General features: G+C 40.4%; 1 protein-coding gene and 1 long non-coding RNA gene across 4 annotated transcripts in view; one reads left to right on the top strand and one right to left on the bottom strand.

Annotated features, from left to right (window-relative positions):
- The window catches only part of cnih3 (cornichon family AMPA receptor auxiliary protein 3), a 143,932-nt gene that overhangs the window by 109,345 nt on the left and 9,854 nt on the right, over positions 1–24,733 (bottom strand). For all 3 annotated transcript variants that reach the window (XM_031300182.2, XM_031300183.2, XM_031300184.2), the window contains exon 2: positions 7,576–7,644. In XM_031300182.2, the coding sequence (XP_031156042.1) occupies positions 7,576–7,644 (69 nt within the window). The remainder of the gene's footprint in view (positions 1–7,575; positions 7,645–24,733) is intronic.
- Positions 13,294–21,743, top strand: LOC116050155. Its single transcript, XR_004105033.1, has 3 exons — positions 13,294–13,411; positions 20,441–20,445; positions 21,732–21,743. It is a non-coding gene; the product is annotated as an uncharacterized LOC116050155 (long non-coding RNA).

Below are 24,733 nucleotides of genomic sequence, written 5' to 3'. Positions count from 1 at the left end.
AAATAGTAGAAAGAAAGTTGAAGAAGTCCCATCATCTCCTGAAAGAGCTGAACATTTTAAAAGTTGAATGGTTTTAATAGCTGAACGTATGCAGAAGTTACAGAGAGCCAAAAAACGTACGGAATAAGAATAATAAGATATAAGAAAAATAAAGAACAGAATAACAATAGTTGGAATGCTGGTGAACAGCATTCCCACTAAATAAAGAACAGAATAACAATAGTTGGAATGCTGTTGAACAGCATTCCCACTAATAAATAAACAAAATGGCCGACAGGAACAACAATAGTTGGAATGCTGTTGAACAGCATTCCCACTAATAAAGAACAGAATAACAATAGTTGGAATGCTGTTCAACAGCATTCCCACTAATAAAGAACAGAATAACAATAGTTGGAATGCTGCTGAACAGCATTCCCACTAAAAATAAAGAACAGAATAACAATAGTTGAAATGCTGCTGAACAGCATTCCCACTAATTATGGTGAACTTGTGTGTGTTGTAGCAGTGCTTTGCTATTGAGAACAAGGTAGCATGCTGGCGTTAGCATGCTAGCGTTAGCATTAGCATTAGCATGCTAACGCTACGAGCTAATGGTTGCGGGTAGCCTGCTTGTGGATACAGGCAATAAGGTGGATACAGGCAATAAGACGTGAGGCATCTGCATGAAGAATGGGAAAACTTAAGCAGTATTATGTTCGCAAGTGCCTAAGTTTGCTGACACATAGCTTTGTGTCCGCTCTGGTAGACATAGGTTGCTAAAATAATCATGGTTAAAGGGATACTTCACCGATTTAGCATTAAACTTTGTATCAGCAGAAACACGGTAGTATTTTTGAATGACCGTGCTTCCCTCCCTCATGTCCCCCTGAGACAAGAGATCTCTGTATTGTGGGTCTGGAAAAAAAATTTCCGATGACGTAAAACGACAATTTTTGTGTCATCGGAAGATTTTTGCCCAGAGGCAAAGGACTACAGCCAGTACTAGGAGCTACTTCTGCATAGCCCATAGGGGGTTGGACTATCGGCTTTTTCCGGCGATTGCCGAGGAAAAAACGAGTGTCAGTCATCTTGAATACTCGCTTAGCTTCTTAGCAGAAACTGTTAGATAGATATATTTATTCATCCCGAAGGAAATTTTAGAACAACAATTATGTGCATTCAAACTACCGCACACGTGTACCACCGGGATACATTGGTACAGATTGGAGAATATGCAGGACACTTTATTACAGACGGAATACTCGACACACTACATGAGCTTCGCCCGCCGGCTATCGAGACCAGCGATGTTGCTCGATGCATCTGGCCGGTAAAGGGACATCATCAGCGGGGACGTTGAACGAATATGTCGGTGGAAAGCTAATGCTAGCCGGCCACCTGTTCCATCAATCCTGCTTGCAAGTATCCGCTCATTAGACAACAAACTGGACTACATCCACCTTCAACGAAACTCCCAACGCGAGTTCAGAGACTGCTGTGTTTTTGTTGTTGTGGAAATATTGCTGTACCGGACTATCCAGCCGGCTGCTCTGTCGCCGGGTAAGACTAGTCGAGGTGTGCTTTGTTAACACGGACTGCCTGTTGCAGAAATGGGGTGCTTGTAACCAACGAACTGCTAACTGCTGGTGGAGTTTGTGACTGTTAAATGCCGACCATTCTACATCCCACGCAAATTTACGGCTGTGTTTATACTCAGTGTTTATACCACAGCCCACCAAGCGCTAATGCTAGTAGCTATGTGTTAGCTGAACTTTACGGAGCATATAATGTGTGTGCACTAAATGTAGCCTGTTTCGTATGTCGTTTTTATATAAGGTCGTTTTTATATATTTTAAATGTGTAACCACTTGAGCCACGGTGAAACGTTGTTTCATATATATGGTTGAAATGACAATAAAACACACTTGTTGAGTTGATCGTCTCACTGTCTGTCTGTAAAGGGTAGGCGTGGCTTGGGAGTAGACGCTAAAGCAGCGCAGCAATTGCATTCTGGGATTTGGTGTCTTTCATCCACATGAGCCAAAAACACATTTTCTGGCTTTTCTCGGCATAGAAGCCACCAATTTCTAAAAAAAAAAAATCACATTTCTACTACATAAGTGACCCAATTTAAAGATATATTCATCTTTCCAATGGTGAAATACCCCTTTAAAGCTAATGTTTTTAGCTAGTTATAGGCCTTTTGTTTGCATTTCAGCCTTTGGTGGCATATTGTGACGGCGATTGTTTTCCCCTCCGGTGGGTGTGGCTTTCAGAGTAGCCTTTGACGCAATGTGCTCTTTTTCTATATTTCTCTGACAGAAATATACTGCAACAAGCTCGCCGCAACTCATATCTCTGAGGTCAAACCAGCTGGCACTAAAGTCGGAGACAGACGGTGAGTGTTTAAGTCTCAGTGAGCAAAGCAGACGTAGTAACGTCGCTTGCGAAACAATGTCTGGAAAATTATTTAGATGAAATAAGCTGGTTTGACCATGGAGATGCATAAATGCAGAATAGGTATTTAGGAAAAGTCAGGGCAGGAAAGAAACATAACATTGACGGAATAATTCCATTTTTTTTAATGCCGTGGGCTATGGCAGTTCAGGAAGACACCAGGATGTATACAAAAATCTAAACACATAAACTATCAAAGAGCTTTTGAAACATCAACAACCAGAGACTCAGATCCTCAAGCAACAGCAGTCCACTTTCCCTGGAATCTACTAAGTTTTTGAGGGTTAAAAACAACTCCTCTCCCGTATAACATTATTCACTATACTGTATTATTTCCTCTACACTGTCTGACATATAATTTAATATATGTGTGTGTGTGTGTGTGTGTGTGTGTGTGTGTGTGTGTGTGTGTATGTGTGTGTGTGTGTGTGTGTGTGTGTGTGTGTTTGTTTGAGAGAGATATAAAAGTGAAGGAGATGGCTAGTTGCTGTTTTCATGATGAAGCCATCAACTTGCTTACATTGCACCTAGATTCTAATGGCTGGATTCTCACAGCTAGATTCTCTACATATGACAGTATTTGACTATAAACAGCACTAAGCTAAAAAAAAATCGGGGAGAAATGTATGCATGCACAGATGTACAGTAACTGCAGATTTATTGGGACTAATAAGAGTATGCCTGACTGAGGAAGAAGAAGAGTTTGATGCTGAGGCGGAAAAATCAAGATTATGCATGCTGCTCGACAGTGAATATGTTAAGTCTGTATATGGAGCCACAGCTTCCAGAGCCACAGTCCTCACTGCTCCAACCATCTCTCTCTCTAAGAGACAGATGAACAGTTAGCTGCAAAGAGAGCTGCATCGAGGTCATCGGCTAACGAGCGGCTGCGTGCATGGTAACGGTATGTGGTCAAGCGAGGTACAGAGTGACTGAAGAGAGAGAGCGCAGATCGACATTAACCCAAAGCAGTGAATCAGAGAAATAAAACGTTTCCGCTGATTTATCACTCGAAATGCAACTGTAGCAAGCATCTCAATATCACTAGCTCCTCTGATCTCTGCATGGTAAATTGAGACAGCTAGCTAGGCTATCTGTCCAATCTGAGTTTTCTCTCGCAGGACTATTTTGCAGCAGCTCTGTGCGGAGTTTAGCACCCCTCATGACGAATCTGATTGGTTTAAGAAATGCCTTTAAACGAGAGCACGTTTTCCTCCCATCCCCAAATGCTGTGTGGAGTAGCCAGACTCTCCTTCACGCACTTTGGAGGAGGGTCTGGCAAAGCAAGACTACAATATCGATAACTAACGTTATCCAAATTGATATTTAAAAAACCACACATGATATATCCAGCTACAAAAAAGCGGGAAAGTCAGAAGTTAGACGGAAGTACAAAGAGTGGTGGTCATTGGTGTAAACTGGCAGCTTTCAGAACGCTGCAGACCGGTGCGTTGCAAGTAGCTGCAGGATTCATCTCATCTCATCGCGAATCTTTGGTCTGAACTTGCTACTGCACACACAGTGAGTGATACAGAGTGAAATTGTAAGTCCATGACTGTATCCTGCTTAACTTTAGCTACGTTTACTTGAGGTAAAAGAAATGAGATATTTTAGTTGGCTATGGAAAACAATAGTTTAGCTAGTGTGAACGAGTGAAATGCAAGAAATAGCTAACCTAGCTAGCTATCCACAGCTCTCTATTCTTTGCCATTAATATAGCATGCTATTTCTATAATATTAAAAACAATATCAGTCCCCATAGAATGTTGTTGTCGATGAAAACTAAATGTCATAGTGTCCCTGTTAATACTTTAATTAAGATTATCAGCTCCACGCAACTCTCTCTGTATTTCTCAGTATGGCTATGTTCACAAGATTGTGTCATCTTTGGCTACAAGCAACTGCGTGGAGGAGCGGTGGGGGCGGTGCACAATCACAGAAAGCTTGTATCATGTGGACGCGCTGAAAGTGTTGTTGTCATTACTTAAAAGTCCTCATGGGGGCGACAGAAACTACGCACTATAGCTTTAAATCATAGCCTACAGAAGAACTCAGCAGGAGCAAAGTCTGGACTAAAATTACCCCATCCAGCTTTGATGTGTCTAAAAATCTAACATTACAGTAACTTTTGTTCAACATAGGAGAAATGGCTGTCGCTTTTTACTTGTTAACATCTTGGCTTCTTCACTGGTTGTTGACATAAGTAACAAAAGAGTGTGAGTCCTAGTGACGTCCCTGCCACCATTACTTATTGTGATTGTCAAGGAAGGAGAGATCCCTCAAAATGAATAGAAACTTACCAGAGTTCTTGAAGTAGTAGATGATGACGGACTGGTGCAAAAAGCTACACTACAGATAGGAAAGTGGAAGTTAGGAAAAAGCTGTAAATGTCTCAGCAACACTGAGTTGTTGAATTACCCATTCAGAAGTTAGTAAAGTGCAGCTATAAAAAAAATAAAGCTAATTCAGAGCCATCTTTTTTTTTTGTTGTTTTTTAAGACTGCTTTTTTGGGCATTTTAGGCCTTTATTTATATAGGACAGCTGAAGACATGAAAGGGGAGTGGAGTCGAACCCGGGGCGCTGCGTCGAGGAGTAAACCTCTATAGTATATATGGGCGCCTGCTCTACCGGGTGAGCTACCCAGGCGCCCAGAGCCATCTTTAATAATAACCACTCATCGTTAATTTAAACTTGAGGATCTCTTTATGCTTGCATGCAATTGCAATTTCTGTTAACCTCTGGAACCTCATTTGTTTATAAAAGATATGAATGTTATACTGTTTTGAAAACATATAACATTGTTTTTTATTTCTATTCATGATTATAATTTTTCTAAATCTACAAACTGTCTCGGGTTTCCATGGGCTTCTGGGAACCCATTAGAAAACTAAGACATTAACTTGAACCTGTCAGAGAATCTTAAAGAGAAGCTACAACTTTGATAATATATTTAATTAATCTTTTGAAAAAGAAATCATGCATTTTAGGTCTACATTTTATCTGGAATTGGGCAGCAGTGAAGCATTTCATATAAGAAGCAGAAGGCAAATAGGGAAGGATGGAAAACATGGGAGCGTAGAGAGAAGAAAGGAATATTAGAAAAGAGAGAAAATTAGATGGAACCTTTTGTACCCATTCAGCTGCTGGATTCTTTGATACGTTCTGCATTGCATAATGATATGCAAATATGACAAAATATGAAAGTGGTACTGAGTGGGGAAATCTGGTCTAATGCACCGTTTTCAGAGTCTTGAAAATGCCTTTCAAGCTGAAAAATTCTTTTCATGTGCCTCTTAAGAAATCCTCATTCACCCATCTCTCCCTCTGTCTGTGACAAAATGAAAAAAATTGCAAACTGGGTGAAATAGGAGAGAAACCCAGTTTGCAATTTTTTTCATCAATCTGTCTCCTTCTCCAACTTTTCTTCTTCCTTTTTATTGCTCATGTACTCCAAAGAAGCTATACAGTCCAGAGCTCTTAAGTCAAAGTCACCTCCAAACTAACTGCTCATGCTGTACTGCACCATGCATTATTAAGGGCCAACTGTGTTAGTAAAAGCCCAAAAGACTCAAGGGAAAGGGATTTAGAGGGCTGGAACAAATCCTAAAACAACTTCACCGGGGGCAGCTTTCCCATGCTGGCCAACACTAATGTACATTTCTTTCTCCACAACTTCTCCTGATTGCTGCTGTGGCAATTTTAGGAGTGATGAAGGAGAACATATTTGCCTGTTTCTTCCCTGTGAGAAAGTAGTAGAAGGAGATAAGATTGTGGCTTCTAGTTTATATGTAGAAAATCAATTAATGCCGATCTGACACAGTTTAAAGCGCAGCATTTATTTAATATTCACTGCACGTCTTGATTTGTTTACCAGACAGCCTAGAAGAGTAGATGATATATGTATAATCCAGTGTATTAACCTGTGAATTGACTATTGCTAATTCAGTAAGCCAAAAAAAATAAATGTTACCAATGACATAGCAGACTGGATATACATAACCACTAAAAGCCTAAATCTCAGCATTAGCCTGAAAAAACCTTTAAATAACATCAGGGATAAACCGAAGTGAACACTGTTAGCTTTTGGCACCTTTCAAGATGACAATAAAGGCCCTTGCACACAATATTGGTACTCAATTAAAAGTACCAATACAACAGTAATACAAGTAAAAGTGTTGCATTCATAATCCTACAAATAATGTACAAATACAGAAGTATACACAGTGAAAGGAAGGTATCAAAAGTAAGTACTCAAGTAGATAAAAATCTAATAAATCGTCATATATATTGTCAGAAATCAGGCATTTATCCAACAATCTGCACTTCAAGATTGATATTGTACAGTTTGGTGTACCCATCTCCCACATTGAAACCCTGCAGAAAACTATCGCACAGTATATGATAGCCTTAAAGCAGTTTCAGCAGAGCCGACACTGCAACAACAACAGAGTAAAGTCCATCAATGACTTTTTTGTAGGCTAACCAGGAAATGAGCCCCACCCAGGGATCCTGTGACAGATTTCAGACTAAATTTTAGCATTTGCTTTTTGATAAAGTAATACATTCTGTAGCTCCGTGAGCATCCCTTTCTGTGCAGATGGATAGCCAGAAAGTTGGCAGCTCTAGTGACATTTTGTGTGAGACTAGACTATATCAAAATCCTAGTTGGAGCTACGAGGGTTAAGATCATTCTGTTTCAGCATAAGTTTAGAAATGGCTTGCAAGGGACTGGTAACCAACTGTAGATGCCATGTTTATCTTTGGTTGTGGCTTGTTGCTATTATTTTATTTATATTTAGATTCAAGAATTTGTTTGTAAAAGATAATCATTCATACTTGAAGCTTTGGCCTGAAGTCCTATGATAGGAGTCTGCTTTTGAGCCAGGAAGTGAGGAGAGAAAGGCATACAAAACTAGTATGTTGCCAGCTGCTTGATTCAAAATTAATGAAGTAAGAGAGGAGAGAAAGTACAGGAATGTAGTCTGGGAAAGACACAGAGTGAAAGATGAGACAAGGAAATGTGTGTGTCTCTTAGCAAATTGATTTAAATATTTTTCATGTGTCAACAATTGCCATCCACGCATTAACAATAATATAAAGAAAGGTTTGGTTTAAATTAGGGAGAGTAAACCTACCGCATGGAGTGGATTGCCCTGATCGATCGGCACCTTGAAGTCAGCCTGGAGCTCATCAAAAGCTGTTATCTGCAAGGGAGAGGGGAAGAGAAGTGAAGATCATATGATCTATGAAAATAGAGGGACAATATAGAATGAAATGTTTCACTCTGAAAGCACATCGTCATTGCCTCCTGCGGGTCTCACAACCAGCAATGCAGCATTCAGAATGCAAGATGGTTTTGTAATGTAATGTAATCTGAATACTCTTGGATTATTCAAAATCAAACATTGAAAATATTGACATTATACTAAATAAAAAATAAAAGTGTTAATGTGGCTCGGGAAAGGGAAGCTTGGGGTCCCCTGCTGGAGCTGCTGCCCCCACGACCCGACCCCAGATAAGTGGAAGAAGATGGATGGATGGATGGACATTATACTAAAGATGTGGATGCAGTCACAACCTTTTCCACACATCTTCTTCTTCTTTTTTCTCTTTAAACATTTCAAAACATTTTCAGTGAAAATAAAATTTATTTAGCATATTTAGCATACACTTACAAAAACAGTACTGGCACAAACTACAAGTGTACTGTGTGCGTATTCTACAACGTGTGAAATGCTGTTTCATTTGTGTGTTTTTGAGGAGGACAAGCACAAGAGCAGCGTGTGTTACAGAATATCAGCATCATCTGCTGAACAAACCAATCCACAGTCTGCACTGTCAGGCAAAACGTTCTCCACTGTCAGGCAAAACGTTCTGCACTTTCAGGCAAAAACAGCCCTGGACATGGACATTATATGTAGCTGAAGCTTTCTCTCACACGGAGGCATCATGTACCCACAACCTCCATTTCAGAATGAGCTCGTCATCCTCATCCCCATTAACATGATCTGCTCCAGTTAAAATGTTGGAACACATCTGCCCAAGTGGCACAGAATATGCATTGCAAGAGAAAGAACTCAGAACCTTTTGAAATGGTGTCATTTGATCCTGCAGCCCACCCACTGCTTCATTGTGGGACAGCTCTATGTAATAACACTGCCAAGTATTAAAGAACAGTGGAATGATACGCAACAGTTCTATTGGTGTTGCATGTGTGGCAATGGAGGCAATTGCATTACAAAGACAAATGTCATTGCTTGACTAGTTGGCCTCAGGAGAGAAGTGTGTGTGTGTACTAGAGAGTGAGATTGCAGGAAGATATACTATGTGTGTTAGTCAGTGTATCTGCATATGAGTTACACTGTGTCTCCAGTGTGTGTGCACCATGGGGAGTGTGTGTGTGTGTGTGTGTGTGTGTGTGTGTGTGTGTGTGTGTGTGTGTGTGTGTGTGTGTGTGTGTGTGTGTGCCTGTGCCATGTGCAGGTACACACCTGCCTACCTGTAGTGTGCAGAGTAAGAATAAGTTATTAGTTATTATTTGTGTGGTATGTAAATGTTATCAATGTATTTTGTGCTATATGAGGAAGAAACAGAGGCATATACGTTTGTACATGTGAATGTGTGTATTAGCTCAGCATGGTGAATTAACATCAGAGAGATGGCAGAGGTTCACACCAATCCCAGGTTATTTCCCTGGGCTCGCCCCCACACTGACAGGAAGCTCTTTACATGTTATTTCCCTGTGGACCCCAACAGTGATCCTGGCTCATTGCCTCGCTCTGTTACAGTGTGTTAGCCTCCCTTGGGCTGTTCCTCATGGGTGACGGGAGCGAACACACACACACACACACACACACACACACACAGTCTTCATGGGTGCATAAATCCAAGCATACAGTAAGGCATTATACGTATTTATGCACACGAACACACTCTTCCACAGAGACACACAACTTGCCTATACATCCTTAATGTATGTGCACCACGTGAGAAGAACATAGACTGGATGCTTTGATTGGATGTCAGGCTTAAAGGATCATTCAATTGAGATTAGTTTTAGATTTTTGTCTTTTGCGCCATCAGAGATATGGAAATGACAACATTGCTTATAAAATGTTTGATGAAGCAAGGAACAATGAGTGGTAAACTGATAAGACTGGTTGTAACAGTTAATCCAGATTATATAAACTACCTCATCCATCTATCCATCCAATTTCCGCCTCTTATCCGATCCGAATTGAAATGGCAGCAGAATAAGCAAGTTAGCCCAGATGTCCGTCTCCCTAGCCACATGATCCAGCTTTTCCTGGGGCATCCTGGCATCCGTTTCTGGGCCAGTGGTAACACTTATTGCCTCCATCTGGGTCTTCTCCGGAGTTCTCCTCCCAGTTGGACATGCCCAGAGTACCTCCAGGAGGTATCCTCAACTGGTTCTTTTTCGATGAAACAGTCGTTCTACTCCTAGATCCTTCTGGATGTCTGAAGGTGACCCCAGCCACCATGCAAAGGAAAGTCATTTTAGTCACTTGTATCCATGATCTCATTCTTTTTCGGACTTAGGATGTTGAATGGTATCGGGAGTATCACCTCCAGACCTTTACTCGAAGACTCACCACTTTACCACTTTGCTCTGATTAGGGAAAGCCAGAACCCTCCTGAAGCCAGGCCTGAGAGGGCAGCTGTGTATGCCCATGGGGATCAGGCTGCAAAACCTGGCTAAACAACTTTAAAGGTGGTAAAAGTGAAAGGGAGGAAGCACAACTGAAATGTTTGGAAAAATCTCTCACAGTAAACCTACAGTAAGTTGAACCATCAACTTAAGGTAAGTTGAAAGTTTAACCAGGATGTTGGTCTGTAGACTGTGGATATTAATGTTGGACATATTTGTTTTCATTCCAAATAAGTTTGTCTAACTTGGATATTTGTTTCCAACCTGTCTAATCACCTGACTGGTGTTTTCTTTAAAAGTTATTGTTAGCAATGACACCACATTCCCAAATATCAACAATTAATTTGGCTAATAGAATGTTTTCATTACCAATAGGGATGATGGCTAAAAAGCCCAAATTAGACCCACGTCATAATAATAATAATAATAATACATTTTATTTATATAGCGCTTTTCATGGTACTCAAAGACACTTACAATAAAAACCAGCACATATATCACATTAAAAACAGATAAGTAATAAAACCAACACATAAAACAAGCATATTAAAAGCAATTAAAAACAATAAAACCAGATGAGAATCAGGTGAGAAATGTCAGACTATTTTATGTGGAAAGCTAATCTGAGGAGGTAATCTGGTGTTATCCCCCCTTGATATTGGACTGCTCAGCCAGTCATGATCAGAAGCAACATTTGCCCTGGAGCTGCAAACCAGAGGAACAAAAGTCAAATCTGTGACATGCTCAGGGAGTGATTTCTGCTAAAGATCCACTGGCAATGACAATGGGTTTCTGTTTTTGCAAATCCGGTTCTATTTTGATGTGAAAGTTCACTTTAACAGACTGCTTTGAAATCAAGGTTGGCTGGCAGTTACAGCAAACAAACTGGCACCCTCTGCTTCTCTCTTGGCACTCTGCATAAATAGAGTGTTTCAATGCAGACTGTGGCTGCTAGAGGACTGACACCATATACTGTGTGTATATCTGTAAGGTAAGAAGAGGGAACAGAAAGATGAATGTAGCCTAATTAGTTGTGAAAATGAGTACACATTTACATCCACACACTAATGTGTGTGGATGTAAATGTGTACTCATTTTCACGGTCTTTCAGTCAGTTGAACATGTTTTTTTCTTCCATGCAGCCTTCAAGGCATTCATATGGAAATAACAAGATTAAAAACAACAGCAATCAGACGAACCTCCACTTTAACGTGAAAGACTACAAGGTCCACTTTAATTATTTAAAGCCTTGTCTCAATTATTCATTGGGATTTTAAACCCACTCAATATGGGTTAATTTTCCACTCCTCACCAACCTCTGATGCAAAATTTAGCAACCAATGTAGCCGCTGCCAAACGTTAAGTCTAATATGCATGCAGCCAATTGAGATTGGAACTGTGCTGGATGTAATTCATGGAATATGTCTGTTTCTCTGCATTAATCAACAGGCATGATGCAAAGTTAACAACACAGGTGGCTCAATTTCCACAAGAGGAGCATTGTATTTTCATGTTATATCAAGTGGAGAGTAATATACAGCGCCTAGCTAACCAAGAATGGGGAAAGATCTGGTGTGAGTAAGTCTGTGTTGAGTTGACGATTCCCGCTCAGGGAAGGATTGCCTGTTTCACATATTTTTTTAATTTATTTTTTTTAAAGTGGAACTAATAGGGAAACCTCAGTTTCTGGGAACAGTTTCCCAGTTCCATTGTTGCTACATTTTTGTTTTAAACCTGGAAAACAACACTATATGTATAAGGCGTCTCTATCTCTGCATTTCAATATCCGTTTTACCCATCTTGGACTTTATTAGCCTGACGTCATCATACTCAGATTCTAGTCAGAATATGAGTCTGATACTGCTCCATTGGGCTGTGATTATGGGGCGTGTTTAAACCAAACCAGGAACGAAAATGCCTCTGCACCCAATTGGATAGACCTACAACCAATCAGAGCAACGGAGACAGACGTCACAGAAGCTGCAAGTCAAAGGCAGGCTTCGACAGAGCAAAGGCAGAGGCGGCAGTTTCCGTGTCGTGCGGACGAGTGTGGCAATGTGTATACATAACGTGATCGCGGTTCTCTGTTCCTCTTAAAATGAATGCGCTGTCGATATCTTCTATAACAGATGCGATGGCAGCCATCTTTGATGTAAACCAATTCAACCAAAGCGCTCTTTGGTGACGTGGTTGATTACGTTACTGTTGTCGTATAAAGCCTGCCCTGACAATTTGATTGGTCCGAACAGCTCTGGTTCGAGCATAGTTGCTCCACAACGGATCAAGTACAGACCGAGCTTGCCGACCTCAAATGTTGTCGGCTGGCATCCAGGCTAGGACTTTATATGAAGCATCAAAATATCCCCTCTCCTGCAGACTACCCAGAGGTCACTGGATTTCCGTGTGCTGGGAGTTGGCTTGTGTTTTAATTGCTAACATGCTCCCATCAGTGTTGGCCTGTATCTGTGCTGAACACCTTGGCAGGGGGGAGACTGCTGGAGAAGGCAGTTTCCCTGATGCTAATAAACACTGCTGGCACAGTTAACTCTTCACCCTTCACTGTGACAAGATCAAATGAAACACATCTCTTCCCTCCAAAATATTCGTTGGATATATATATTCGTGCTGTCAGGATTTTCTGCAAGGCACCAAATCCATATGATAAGCACATATCCAGCTACAGTGATAGTAATTAGACATAACATCAACTGAGCATAATACATACACATACGATGATTACATTTCAATGGAATTGTACTTCGTACGATTTCATGTGACAAATAAAAATTGATTAATTGATTGACTGATTGATTGAGCCAATAAATTACACTGCCATGACATTACTGCAGGACAATATTTTTGTTTGTCCTAAAATCAATTGCAGGATTTAAATTACCATTAAAACATTGATTCCAACCTTACAGGCTGTTAGCGAGACAATTTAGTGAAGGTTACCAAAGGCAGTCAGTAAGTATGAGAAACTTACGTGAAACTGTGAGTACTGACTGTAATTTATACAGAGTTTGGACGGTGTCACAAGCTTTTTCTAAAATGTTCCACAAAGAATTATAACCCATTCTGGTGACTAGCAGCCAAAACACCTGTAAATAGTTTCTGCTTTAAGGCTAACAGTACTTTAAAGTTGTTACTTATTATGCTTTTCCGTATTTTCTGTCATCACTGTTATAATGTCGGATTTTCATGTTAAACAGGGCCAAAACTTCAAATAATGAGGTAAACATATTTTAGAGATATCCCCGTGAGCTAAAATGTTCAGATTTCCGGCTGTTCTGAACGTTCCGGTATCAACGGCTTTTTCTACTCTGGGCTGAGTGTTATGCAACACCGCCTTCTCCGGCCTTCTGTTATTAGTCATATGTTCCAGGTAGGCAGGAATGGAGTGTTTTTCTTTTTTAAGCTGTTTTTTTCGCATGTAGCTACATGCTAACAGCAGTAAAATATGTAATCCTGGCTGCCAATGTTGTTAAATTCTAACTATTCCGGGTCACATTACTCCTGAAACATTTTCGGTTACGTAGTATTTGGTTTAAAAGCCTTTAACTTTTTTTTTACTGTATAAAGTGCTGCTTTACTCTATTAGTGTCCACTGCTAACTATAGTAGCTACATGCTAACGGCAGTAAACAATGTCATCTGGGCTGCCAATGTGGGTCGCATTACTGCTGAAACATGTCTGATTGGGTAGTATTCGGTTCAGAAGCCTTTATCTGCGATTTTTGACGGTAGAAAGTGCTGCTTCGTTCCACTACAATCTAACGTTAGCATACTGCTAACTGTTAAGTAGCTGCATGCTAACGCCAGATAGCTGTAATCTTGGCGGCCAATGCTGGTCATACATTACTGCTGGGACATGTCCGGTTGTGTAGTATTTGGTTTAGAAGCCTTTATTTGTGATTTTTCACGGTACAAAGTCCTGCTATATACTCCGTTGCAGTAGCTCCAGCTGCTACTAGTGATACAAAACTGGAGCGCAGCGGAGATTCCAGGAAACACGCAGGCCAATCAGAAAAGATTGTGTTTTTTCGGGAGGGGGGCTTAAAGAGACAGGCGGTCCAGCAGAGCGCTTCATACAGAGGGTGAATACAGGTGCAGCAGCCATGGGCAGTATTTTATATGTTTTTTGAACATTAAAGCATGTAAACATGTCGTAGTAAAAACACAAAATACAAGTATGAACCTGAAAATCCTATATGATAGTTCCCCTTTAAGACAACAAATTTCAGACTTCAGCACAAGAGTAAAGAAAATGTTACCTCATAAGGCTCTGTAAGTTCAAAGGTTTTTAACAATACAATCACATCTTTGCCATCAATAGTTAAATGTTCTCCTCTACATTGCTGTATGGTCTCACTTCAGCATTAACACTCCAGTTTATCATTTTCAGCGCCCAGGTCTGAGCTCACCAGAGCTTACTCCTCTTCTTATCCATCCAGAAATCGGCATCCTCTTCATTCATCACCATCGCCACTAGTGTCTAGACTGCATCGCGGGTTATCCTACACTACTCACGGCTTCTCGACGCCTTTTAAAATATGATGACCCATCACAATGGGAATTTGATGATGTCCCGATGACTTTTTTCATTAATCATTTTTTATCGTGCACATGTCAATAAATAATTGTTCACACAAAATGAAGTCTCTCCTGATCGAAATATCTTTCTGTCTGACTAAGCGATGCTAAGCTCCAGTAAACTATTAAATTGCATCTGATACATTGGAAGCAAATGATGATCCCAGTAGTAATCTGTACAATGTGACTAATCCCACTGCACTCAAGCTTGCAAGTGAAAGCATTACAACCTTTACGTGGCTTCTTACCCTGGGCTGTTTACACATATCAATCAATTGCATGAATGATTTCTTCTTTGCCCTTACTGTCAGTACTGACTGCTATCTACAACTGTATGTGAAAGGTGACAGTGGATTTTCCGAGTCTCTTTACATGAAAGAAAAATCAATGTAAATCCATAAATCATTAAAAGACTTCCCCTTGTCAATTGTGAAAGAGCTGAAATAGTGATTTGCATGATGTTGGAAGCTATGCATGATGGGGCTGGTTCATTGGAACAGTCAGGGCTTTAAAAGTCTGATCATCTCTAATCAAGCCTGTTCTTAAAGACCGAAAATGTGATGCGACCTGCACTGTGGTTTCTGTAAAATTGCCACCAGTCTCTTGTAACATCATCAATGAATAAGAATAAACAAAGAAAACGAGCAAAAACGGCACTCTTTGTGAATAGCTAGTGAGGTGACAGTTGAAATAAGAAGAGAGAAAAAGGGGAAAGGAGGGATGACGAGAATCGCTCATATAATCCTGCAGTTTTTGCACTGTGCAGTGGAACAATAGAAACAGTGGAGTCAAAATGATGGATGAGGAGCCAGCAGGGGTTAATGAACACGGGGATCGATGCAGACTCAACCCAGCTGTACACTGAACACCACCTCCATTATAGCCTCCGGCGCCTGGTGCCGGAAAGCCCTGTTGACAGTTTGCTTCATTGAGATTACAATCAATTGATCATCTATGCATTTCTTCCCCCTGATGACTAGGGCACCTTGAGCCCAAGCTACTTCTTAGTATATACAGTTCAGGGGAGTGTGGTGGAAAATCACTGTGGCTCTGCATGCTCAATGCTAGGTGAAACCCAGAGTACCTGAATTCACTTCTTTTTTCCCCGCCGTTAAGAACATTTCTTCATTTGTCTTCTCTTTAAACTCTACTGGGTTTCCTTTTATACTGACACTGTGTGTTAAGATACTCAGACTCATGCTTTCCGTCTTTATTGAATGTCATTGCCCCTTTCCCTCACACTATTCTTGTCCTCCTTTGTGTATGGTTTTTAATAGACATCATGGAATTTTCATGTTCACATAGGTGCTTTGTGCAACGCAATAGCAAGGCAAGATGGCGGAAGTACACTTTAATCCTAAGGCAAATTCAGGTGTCATAAAACCTTGGTCGTAGTTTAGTAGTATTTTGATAATAACATTGCACTCGATGAAATCTGAAAATGTATGACATTGACAATCATTAGTGTTAACTTTTAAAATGTAATATATGACACATTTCTGGGGATGGGGGGGGGGGGGGTAGGGGTACTAACTAGTGTGTTAACTGCATGCCAAATTAATCAGAGCACACAAGACCAAATTGCCTCCATATATATAAGTTACCATATGACCGGTTGCAAAGGCTATTTTTTTTTATATGGAATCCAACACAGTCACTCCACATAAAACCCACTGGGACACATTCACTTCTAGCTGACTTCAGGGAGAACAATCAGGGCAAAAGAGCATCATCGATCTATTTTAACAGAATATTCTCTGTCTAGCTCAGCCAAACACACCGGATCTACAGCACATTACCATGTCGTTCGCCTGTAACCGACAACGTGATCTTCACCTGATAGTAAGTGACGGTCCTGCTATTTTTACAGACATGTGAACTAACCATAGCCACTTGCTTTGTGCACAAGCTCACGGTGGTGCACTCCAAGAATTAATATGGGAAACACTGGAATGGATATTTGGCATTATTTTAAACGAATGGGAAACACTGATGTAAAGTAGGGATGAGCGAGTACAGCATTATCTGTATCTGTATCTGTTAACCATATGAATTATCTGTATCTGTAGCTGTACTCGGACTGGGCGGGGCCTAACCCGAAAGTGGACGGGATTTAACCCGGAAGTGGGTCGGGTTGTCTTGAACTGGGCGGGGCTTTAACCGGTATGTTATTTTAAGCATGCAATTGATATCGGTTGATCAGAAATTGTTATATTTATTGCTGATTACAAAACTATTTACATGACAGCATCAGCATTGAGCTTCAGATCAATGGTTTTGATCACGATAACAAGCGAACCATATACAGAACAAGAAGGTTTTAAACAACAAGGTTTAAAAAAGAAAAAAAATCTCCGACAGGCAGAGACGCAACGCGAGTCGCATTCTACCAAACCCCACGTTTACCAGAACTGTACTGGTTAATAAGTACTACAAACTGAAGTAAAAAACAAACCTGAAGCTGAAGAAACCCTAAATGTTAACGGAAAAGACCCGCGAACCTGAGTGACTGAGGGAGAGACAGAGAGAGAGACAGCTGTTCTCTTCTCAGTGTTCTGTGTGTGAGTGAGCAGACAGCAACACAATAAATCTGTATGTGTGTAGGGGAGGGGTGCTGTGACTGACTAGCCTATCACAGAACGCAGACACAGTCAGCTACCCAATTAAGTTTTTTTTTCAATCCGAGCACAGATATTACTCATATTACTCGTATAATACTCGTACTCGGCAAAAGTGCTTTATCCGTACCGGATACTCGTTTCAGCCGAGTATCCGGCTCAACTCTAATAAGTATTGTCCTCTTTACAGAGAGACAAGCTATTGCAGCAATATGTTGTGTAGTTCTTTCATGTTTATTTTCCATTTTATTTCCTAGTATGCAGGACATTAAGGAATATGAACATTTATTATCACCTGTAAAACGTCAATTTCCTCAGTCCAGAATTGTTCTGCCATTGGACAGGACCACAGTAAGTGAATAGGTACATAGGTAAGTGCATTGGAGTACTGTAAGCCCTATGTATGTACTGTATGTATGCATGTATGTATGTATGTATCTATGTATTTGCTCAAATTAGTCATTTGAAGAGCAGAATTTTGGTAAAGACTAACACATTATGCACACTTAAAACTAATCACAATTGTCCCCGGCAGCGCTATGCTCCGTATGCAGCAACGGTGCCCTTGCAAAATACCTAGTGGAGATAGCAGAAGAGGAGGAGAATGCATGACATCATGCGCCAGATGTCCATTAAGCGCCAGATGTTCCATTAAGCATGCTAAGAAAAGCGGGAATTAAAGAATTAAGTCCAAGACCTAACTTGAATGAACCTAACAAATCAGTCGGGGCTTAAGCGGGTCCTGAAAGGTCGATTTAAGCTCATGGAATCAGACTAATTCCAGACAGGTTCAAGTAATCTAGATAATTGCGTCGAACAGAGGTCGAACATGGACCAAATCGATACACCATCGCAAACAGCTGTTTGTAAAGAGAAAGCTGCGATGTTCATTGCTAATTCTTACATCTTATGGGGACTTTAAGCAGTGATATTTGAAGGGACAGCTTCGGCGTTCGAGACATATTCCCACGGGTTGCCGTAGTAGTGGAAATCATATATCACAAAGCAACATTGTAACTCTTACATCGGCTACTTCTTGCAGAAACCGACATTGCTCTAAACATTATTCAACAATATTAAGGTGTGTTTGTAAATCCATCTGGTGCTCTACACTAAAATGAGAGTGCTGTTCGAAGAAATAGTTCTATTTCTATATGAAATAACTGTTTTGTTAAATGGATAAATTAATGAGCTTATCAAGGCAAGGCAAGGCAGCTTTATTTGTATACCACATTTCAGCAACAGGGCAATTCAAAGTGCTTTACATAAAACATTAAAGAGCAGTTAAAAACGATTAAAAAATAAATTAATTAAAAAATAAATTAAAAAAAAACAGGCAGGACCATATTTCTTTACCATCTCATCCACCACGGGCCCCGCAGGAACATGTGACTTTGTACTCTTGTTACCCATAACAAGAGTGGAAGTACTTCTCTTTACCTACAATATAGCCGTCGCTATAAGGCTTAGTTTAATCAGGCAAACGTTGCAAAATCCTAAACAGTTCCAACTGTTTTCATAAAAGCATAAAAACTGAATGCTGCTTCCCCCTGTTTAGTTCGGACTCTGGGGACAGCAAGCAGACCTGTCCCAAACGACCTGAGAGGTCTGGGTGGTTCATAGTGTAGTAGCAGATCAGGAATGTATTTTGGCCCTAAACCGTTTAGTGATTTATTAACCAGCAGAAGTATTTTGAAATCTATTCTTTGGGGCACTGGAAGCCAGTGTAAAGACTTCAGAACTGGAGTGATGTGATCCACTTTCTTGGTGTTAGTGAGGACTCGAGTGAGGATGACAGTAAAAACCTTCTGCACTAGTATTAACAAGGGACCTTATGTGATTTAGTTATGTCCACCCAAGTCTGTTTTGTGCGGCGCATTCGCACAGGATGTATTTTAGTCAAATTTACTGACATTATCCCCCACATATGATGTCAAGGCTCTGTCAATTATAATTGCCAACACAGTAAATACGACTCCAAATCACACAAGGGATGCCAATTTGCACGGGACCAATATTAACCCACAACCTCTGTGTACACATTTTCTAGAGGTCCTCAGGTAATACTAATCCCGTGCGAATAGGGCTTAAAAGATTATAATGATGACAATTATTCCATTTAATTCACCCATCAATCCACTGTTATTGCATTCCAATAGGACGGTTCTGCTCAGGATGACCGGCGTAGTTTTGCCAGCTTGTGAGCGGGGGGAGCTCTGTGTGCAGACAGGCAGACAGATGCTGTTCATCTGCATGTCACTGTAATGCAGTGACACAAAGCTGGTTAAAAATAGTCAGAGTTTACTTATTTGACATTGTTTCAAATGTATTATCCATTAAATCAACCAATACATTTTTAAACATTGTCATTCTAATTCATGGCAATTGTATTTTTTTATTTATGTAGCTATTATCAGTCTATTTGGGTAAATTGGATTGAGACCTATCACATACAGTATCTCACAAAAGTGAGTACACCCCTCACATTTTAGTAAATATTTCATTATATCTTTTAATGGGACAACATTGAAGAAATTACACTTTGCTACAATGTAAAGTATTAAGTGTACAGCTTGTATAACAGTGTAAATGTGCTGTCCCCTCAAAATAACTCAACACACAGCCATTAATGTCTAAACGCTGGCAACAAAAGTAAGTACACCCCTATGTTAAATTCCCATAGAGGCAGGCAGATTTTTATTTTTAAAGGCCAGTTATTTCATGGATCCAGGATACTATGCATCCTGATGAAGTTCCCTTGGCCTTTGGAATTAAAATAGCCCCACATCATCACATACCCTTCACCATACCTTGAGATTGGCATGGTTTTATGTCGGTTGGCTTGAATTGCAGTGAGAGATGATTTTATGGAAAGTACCCCATGCTTTATGGAACATGGCCCAGAAGAGATATAAGCGCAAAATAGACATTTATTTACAAAAACAATACTAAAAAAACAGAAAAGAACGTGAAAGTCAGTAATCAGTCATTTATGTATATGTATATGAGTGTGTAATAATGTCTGTAGCAAGCAAAACCAAAACAACAGCTGCGGTGAGGGAAGGGAGAGAGTCAGTGGGAAGGTGGTGAGCTTTAAAAGCAAGAACCACACCAAGCTCAGGTGTGGTTAATGAAGATTACGATGACCCTCTGCTTTGACCCGGATCCTGTAAGACAAACCGTGGCCAGCAAATACTTTTTCATTTTTTTTTAAAGGAAATACAGTCATGCTGTCTTAACTTACATCTGTTCAAAAAAAAAAAAAAAAAAGTCAAGCGCTTTTTTAAACACCACAGCCGACTTTTTTTCTGCAGATTAGGGCATCTTTTTGAAGTTGAAAAAAGTTCAACTTTTCTGAAAAAAACACCCTGCGTCAAGCGCTTTTTTGACAGCCGACCAATGACAAGCGAATAAGCCAGACCTGTCGTTTTCATAACAACAAGAAAAAATGGAGTCGGAGCACAACGTGTTCTATGATATGATGCTGCGTGTACAGGGAACTCACTTTGTTCTATGTAATGTTAGTAGCACCGCTCTCTCTCTCTGTTCTCTAGCTCGCACCACCACTTTGTTTTATCTAACGTTAGCATTAGCACCGCTCCACATAGCGCTCTAGGATACTGTAGCAGTAGCTGTTGTTATAGCATAGCATAGCATAGTTGTTTTTTTTTTTTACTACAAAAGCCCTAGTCAACTTTTTCTTGGCAAAAAAAAACGGCAAGTGTGAACATAGCCCAAGGCACACTTTAGCGTTTGTATAGGGCACATCGGGCATAGCAGCAGTTCAACCACGGCGCTGTAAGATGACTGTCGTATGAAGAACGACAACGGTAGGGACTAGAATTAAAGACTGAAAGTCTGCATTAGGAGGCAGGTTGGGGTGGTGGATAGGTCAAAATAACACAGGACTTTCACCCAGGATACTGGGGTTTGTGTCCCGTTCTTGTCCCGCGTGTCACTTAAACGTACATGTTGTAACCCCACCCACAATCTTTACATAACCCTAACCCTAACTAAGTTAACTGGTTTTGCCCTGCACAATTGAAAAATGACGCAAAGGTGTCCCGACTCAGAGCGTCAAAAAAGTGGTGGCAAGGGGTCCTGACCAAGCATCAGTATTAAACAAGTTGGGAGTGAATGTGTTGAAAATACACTTAATTTAACTTTTTATTAAATTCCTTTAAAGGCTTCACTACATACATGAGTCTGGACAGACATGGATGACATGGATCTGATTGGTTAGTTGATTTTGTCATTTGACCTGATACTCTACATTGAATTCCCTATATAGTGTTTCATAAATATTGAATGAGTAAATTATTTCAGATACAGCTGGAAACAGTTACTGAGTAACAAGAGCACTAAGTGGAAAGCTTGATGTACTTCATCTTTATTGCATTGCTGTTATTAAGACATGAGACAGTACAAACTTTGAATGCCCTGCCCACAAGACAAAGCATTACTTGCTGTGACTGAAGTGGTCTGTTCTTCTGTCTCTAGTTAATTATTTCACTCTCAATCTCTTTATCTGTTTCTGCGTTTGTATCCAATGCTGTCAACCTTGTCTCCTGGAAAAGCTTGATCCATCTCAGGATGTTTCCCTTACCCTACCAGCTAACTTCAGCCCCTCCACACAGAACTTTACTTTTATTTATCACTCCTGTCTTCCTTTGATCTCTCCCTATCTGTATTGCTGCCTACTCAAAGTTTTGCATCTGCCTTTTCCTTCCTTTTCATGTCTGATCGTGATTTTGTATTCTGTTCCAGTCATCTATCTAGCAGTCCAATTTGCCCTGGTCTAAATTCAAATCTGTACTCTCTCTAGCCTTTCCCGCTTTTCTTCTCCATCATACGATCACTCCCGCAGATTCCTGTGACTTTGTCTGTCCCTTTCCTTTGGGGCTTGACCAGTCTATCCCCAGCAGACCCCTAGATGTCTGAGGCGTTCAGGCCCAGCGCCAGGGTAAAAAAAAAAAAAAAAGTGGGCAGGTAAAAATTCACATTCACATCAGGGTCTTAGGGCGGCTGCACTGCGATGATATGGGTAGGTGGATGCTCCTCGTCGAAAATGATGGGTCATTGATCTCTCCCTGATCTGACTCTCCATCACTCATGTCCAAATCTAGCTTGCTCTAGCTTCTGATAATGCAGCCGTCTTGTCAAAAGACATGTAAACAATATGCGTTGCTAGGCTAGCTTTTTTCAAGGGGTGAAGTCATAGACTTATTGATGAAGTGAGAGGATGACTGGAGCGCTCGCTCTGTGTCAAATATCGCCGTAGATGGTATTACATTGTTGTTTGTAGTTGAAAGCCCCCATGTAGACGCCAAGTAGAACTTGTAGCCCAATAGTAATTGTGTTGCTGTGTTTGTACGTTTTATGGATGTATGATGTTGAAACAAGGGGGCAGAAAATTAGGGTGACCAGATTTCCCAGAACTAAAACCGGGATATTTTGCATGTTTTTAATGTGAACATGTGCCAGCCCAGGTCAGACATAGACACAGACAGATTAGACACAGTTTTGCCAACGGCACACGTAGGCCTACTGCTCACAACATAATGGGGTATCTCAGTTAATATTCATGAATTTTCTTGGTATGTAGCCTACATATCTAAGAAATAATATTAAAAGACATTGAGTGAGTTTTGTGTGGTGACCAACTTTATTTTTCAGAATTAAAGCATTCTTTTGGAAAAAACACCTACTGAACTTGTGAAAAACTTTGTGAAAAGGTATTTTTCATTGCATGGCACTAAACAACTTATTTGGAACTGCTGCCACAGGTTTGAAGTGAAGTTATGGTAACACTTTACAGTAAGGGGACTGTTGGATCCAACCAAATATTCATAAACTGATCTTGTACAAAAGAACACGTGGCCAACCGGCACTCAGAGACAAAAGACTCAGAGACCATGTGGTCTTTCAAACAGAGGGTTTCGGCCTACATGTAAATTCCACATCCCTTGCTCCAAACTCCTAAATGAAGAGAAGAGTGTAAAATGGCCGGAGGGAGGGTCCTGCAGATAAGGTTCGCACCTTGCTGGAACTTTGATTCTTCCCATTGGTTCAGAGGTTCCTCAAACACAGCATGGGGCCTTAAACTATAAAACTCTCTGACACACAGAAACGAAATCTGGTTAATCCACATACTGGGCCAGTTGAATCATATAAATTAATATTCTGATTAAAAGCAGGTGGGTGAAATAATACATACAGGAAATATATTAACGTTCTTTGTGAATAATATAGCAGGAAGCAGAGCTGCAGCAGCAGACATATTCATTTGTAACTGCGTCCCCATTAAGAGCTCAAAGAACTTCATTATTATTATTTTCAGAAGCTAAAGGTTTAGTTTTGTTTTTCTCTGTCTAGTTTATAACTATAGTGTTTAGTTTTTCTGCTTCAATGTCCCACGATATTAGCTGCAGTGACATTACTGCACGCAGAGAAATGTTTCCAAGCAGCCTCTCTAATCATTAAAGTAAATCGTTAAAGAGAACACTCATATATCGATACAATACATAATTCAAAGAAGCAACATAGCCTACAGGGACTGATAGAGAACCTAGACTGTATATAAAGATGGACAAGGCATCTCCAATTCCTTCCACTGGACAAAAGTGATACCAAAGTATCCCAGATATGGGCGCTGCCATTTTGTAATTTTGGAGTCCAAGTCTGCCCAGTAATGATTGGGCCATGGAGCCGCGGTATCGAAGTCCCACCTTTACACAGACCAATCGCGAGTCAATCACAGCTGTCAATCATGACGTTTCACCCCATTTTTATAGCATCAAATGTTGCATGTCATTCCCCCCCTCTCTCCTCTTTCATGTCTTCAGCTGTCCTATAAAAATAAAGGCCTAAAATGCCCCAAAAATAATTAATAATTATAAAAAATAAAAATAAAAAAGCTGTGGAAGCCGCTCCGAGCTCAGCGAGCTGTGGCCGGCAACGAAGTGTGGCCAATCTAAAAGTAATAGATAGTTTAAATTTCAGCGGCAAAGTGCGGCCACAGAATACCAGCAGCCAATCAGTAACAGAGAGCTCTGACTTCTGTGACATGTTGACCTATGTTTACAAAGAATCTCTCCAGTTTGAAACACATGAACACGCACTATTTCTTGGCCCTGTGACCTGTGACTTCCTGGAGAGCAATGGTGGTGTGGCTATAACGTTTCCGTTAGCATGCAGATGAGAGTGGTATCAATCTTCTCTTCTAACTGCTTGCAAGAAAGCAAATAAGCATATTTTTTTTCTAAATGTTTAACTATTTATTTAATGGTAAACTAATTACTAATGTTTTATAGACCATTTAGAAGCCATTAATAATAATAACAATTGGGTTGAGATTGTGACACCCTTCAGCTGGTGTACTCATATGGGTTGCTCACTGTATAACATCAAGTCT

Source organism: Sander lucioperca, chromosome 19 (assembly GCF_008315115.2).
Source record: "Sander lucioperca isolate FBNREF2018 chromosome 19, SLUC_FBN_1.2, whole genome shotgun sequence".
In the NCBI taxonomy this organism is placed as follows: Eukaryota; Metazoa; Chordata; class Actinopteri; order Perciformes; family Percidae; genus Sander; species Sander lucioperca.
This window is presented reverse-complemented; position numbering and strand designations above follow the sequence as displayed.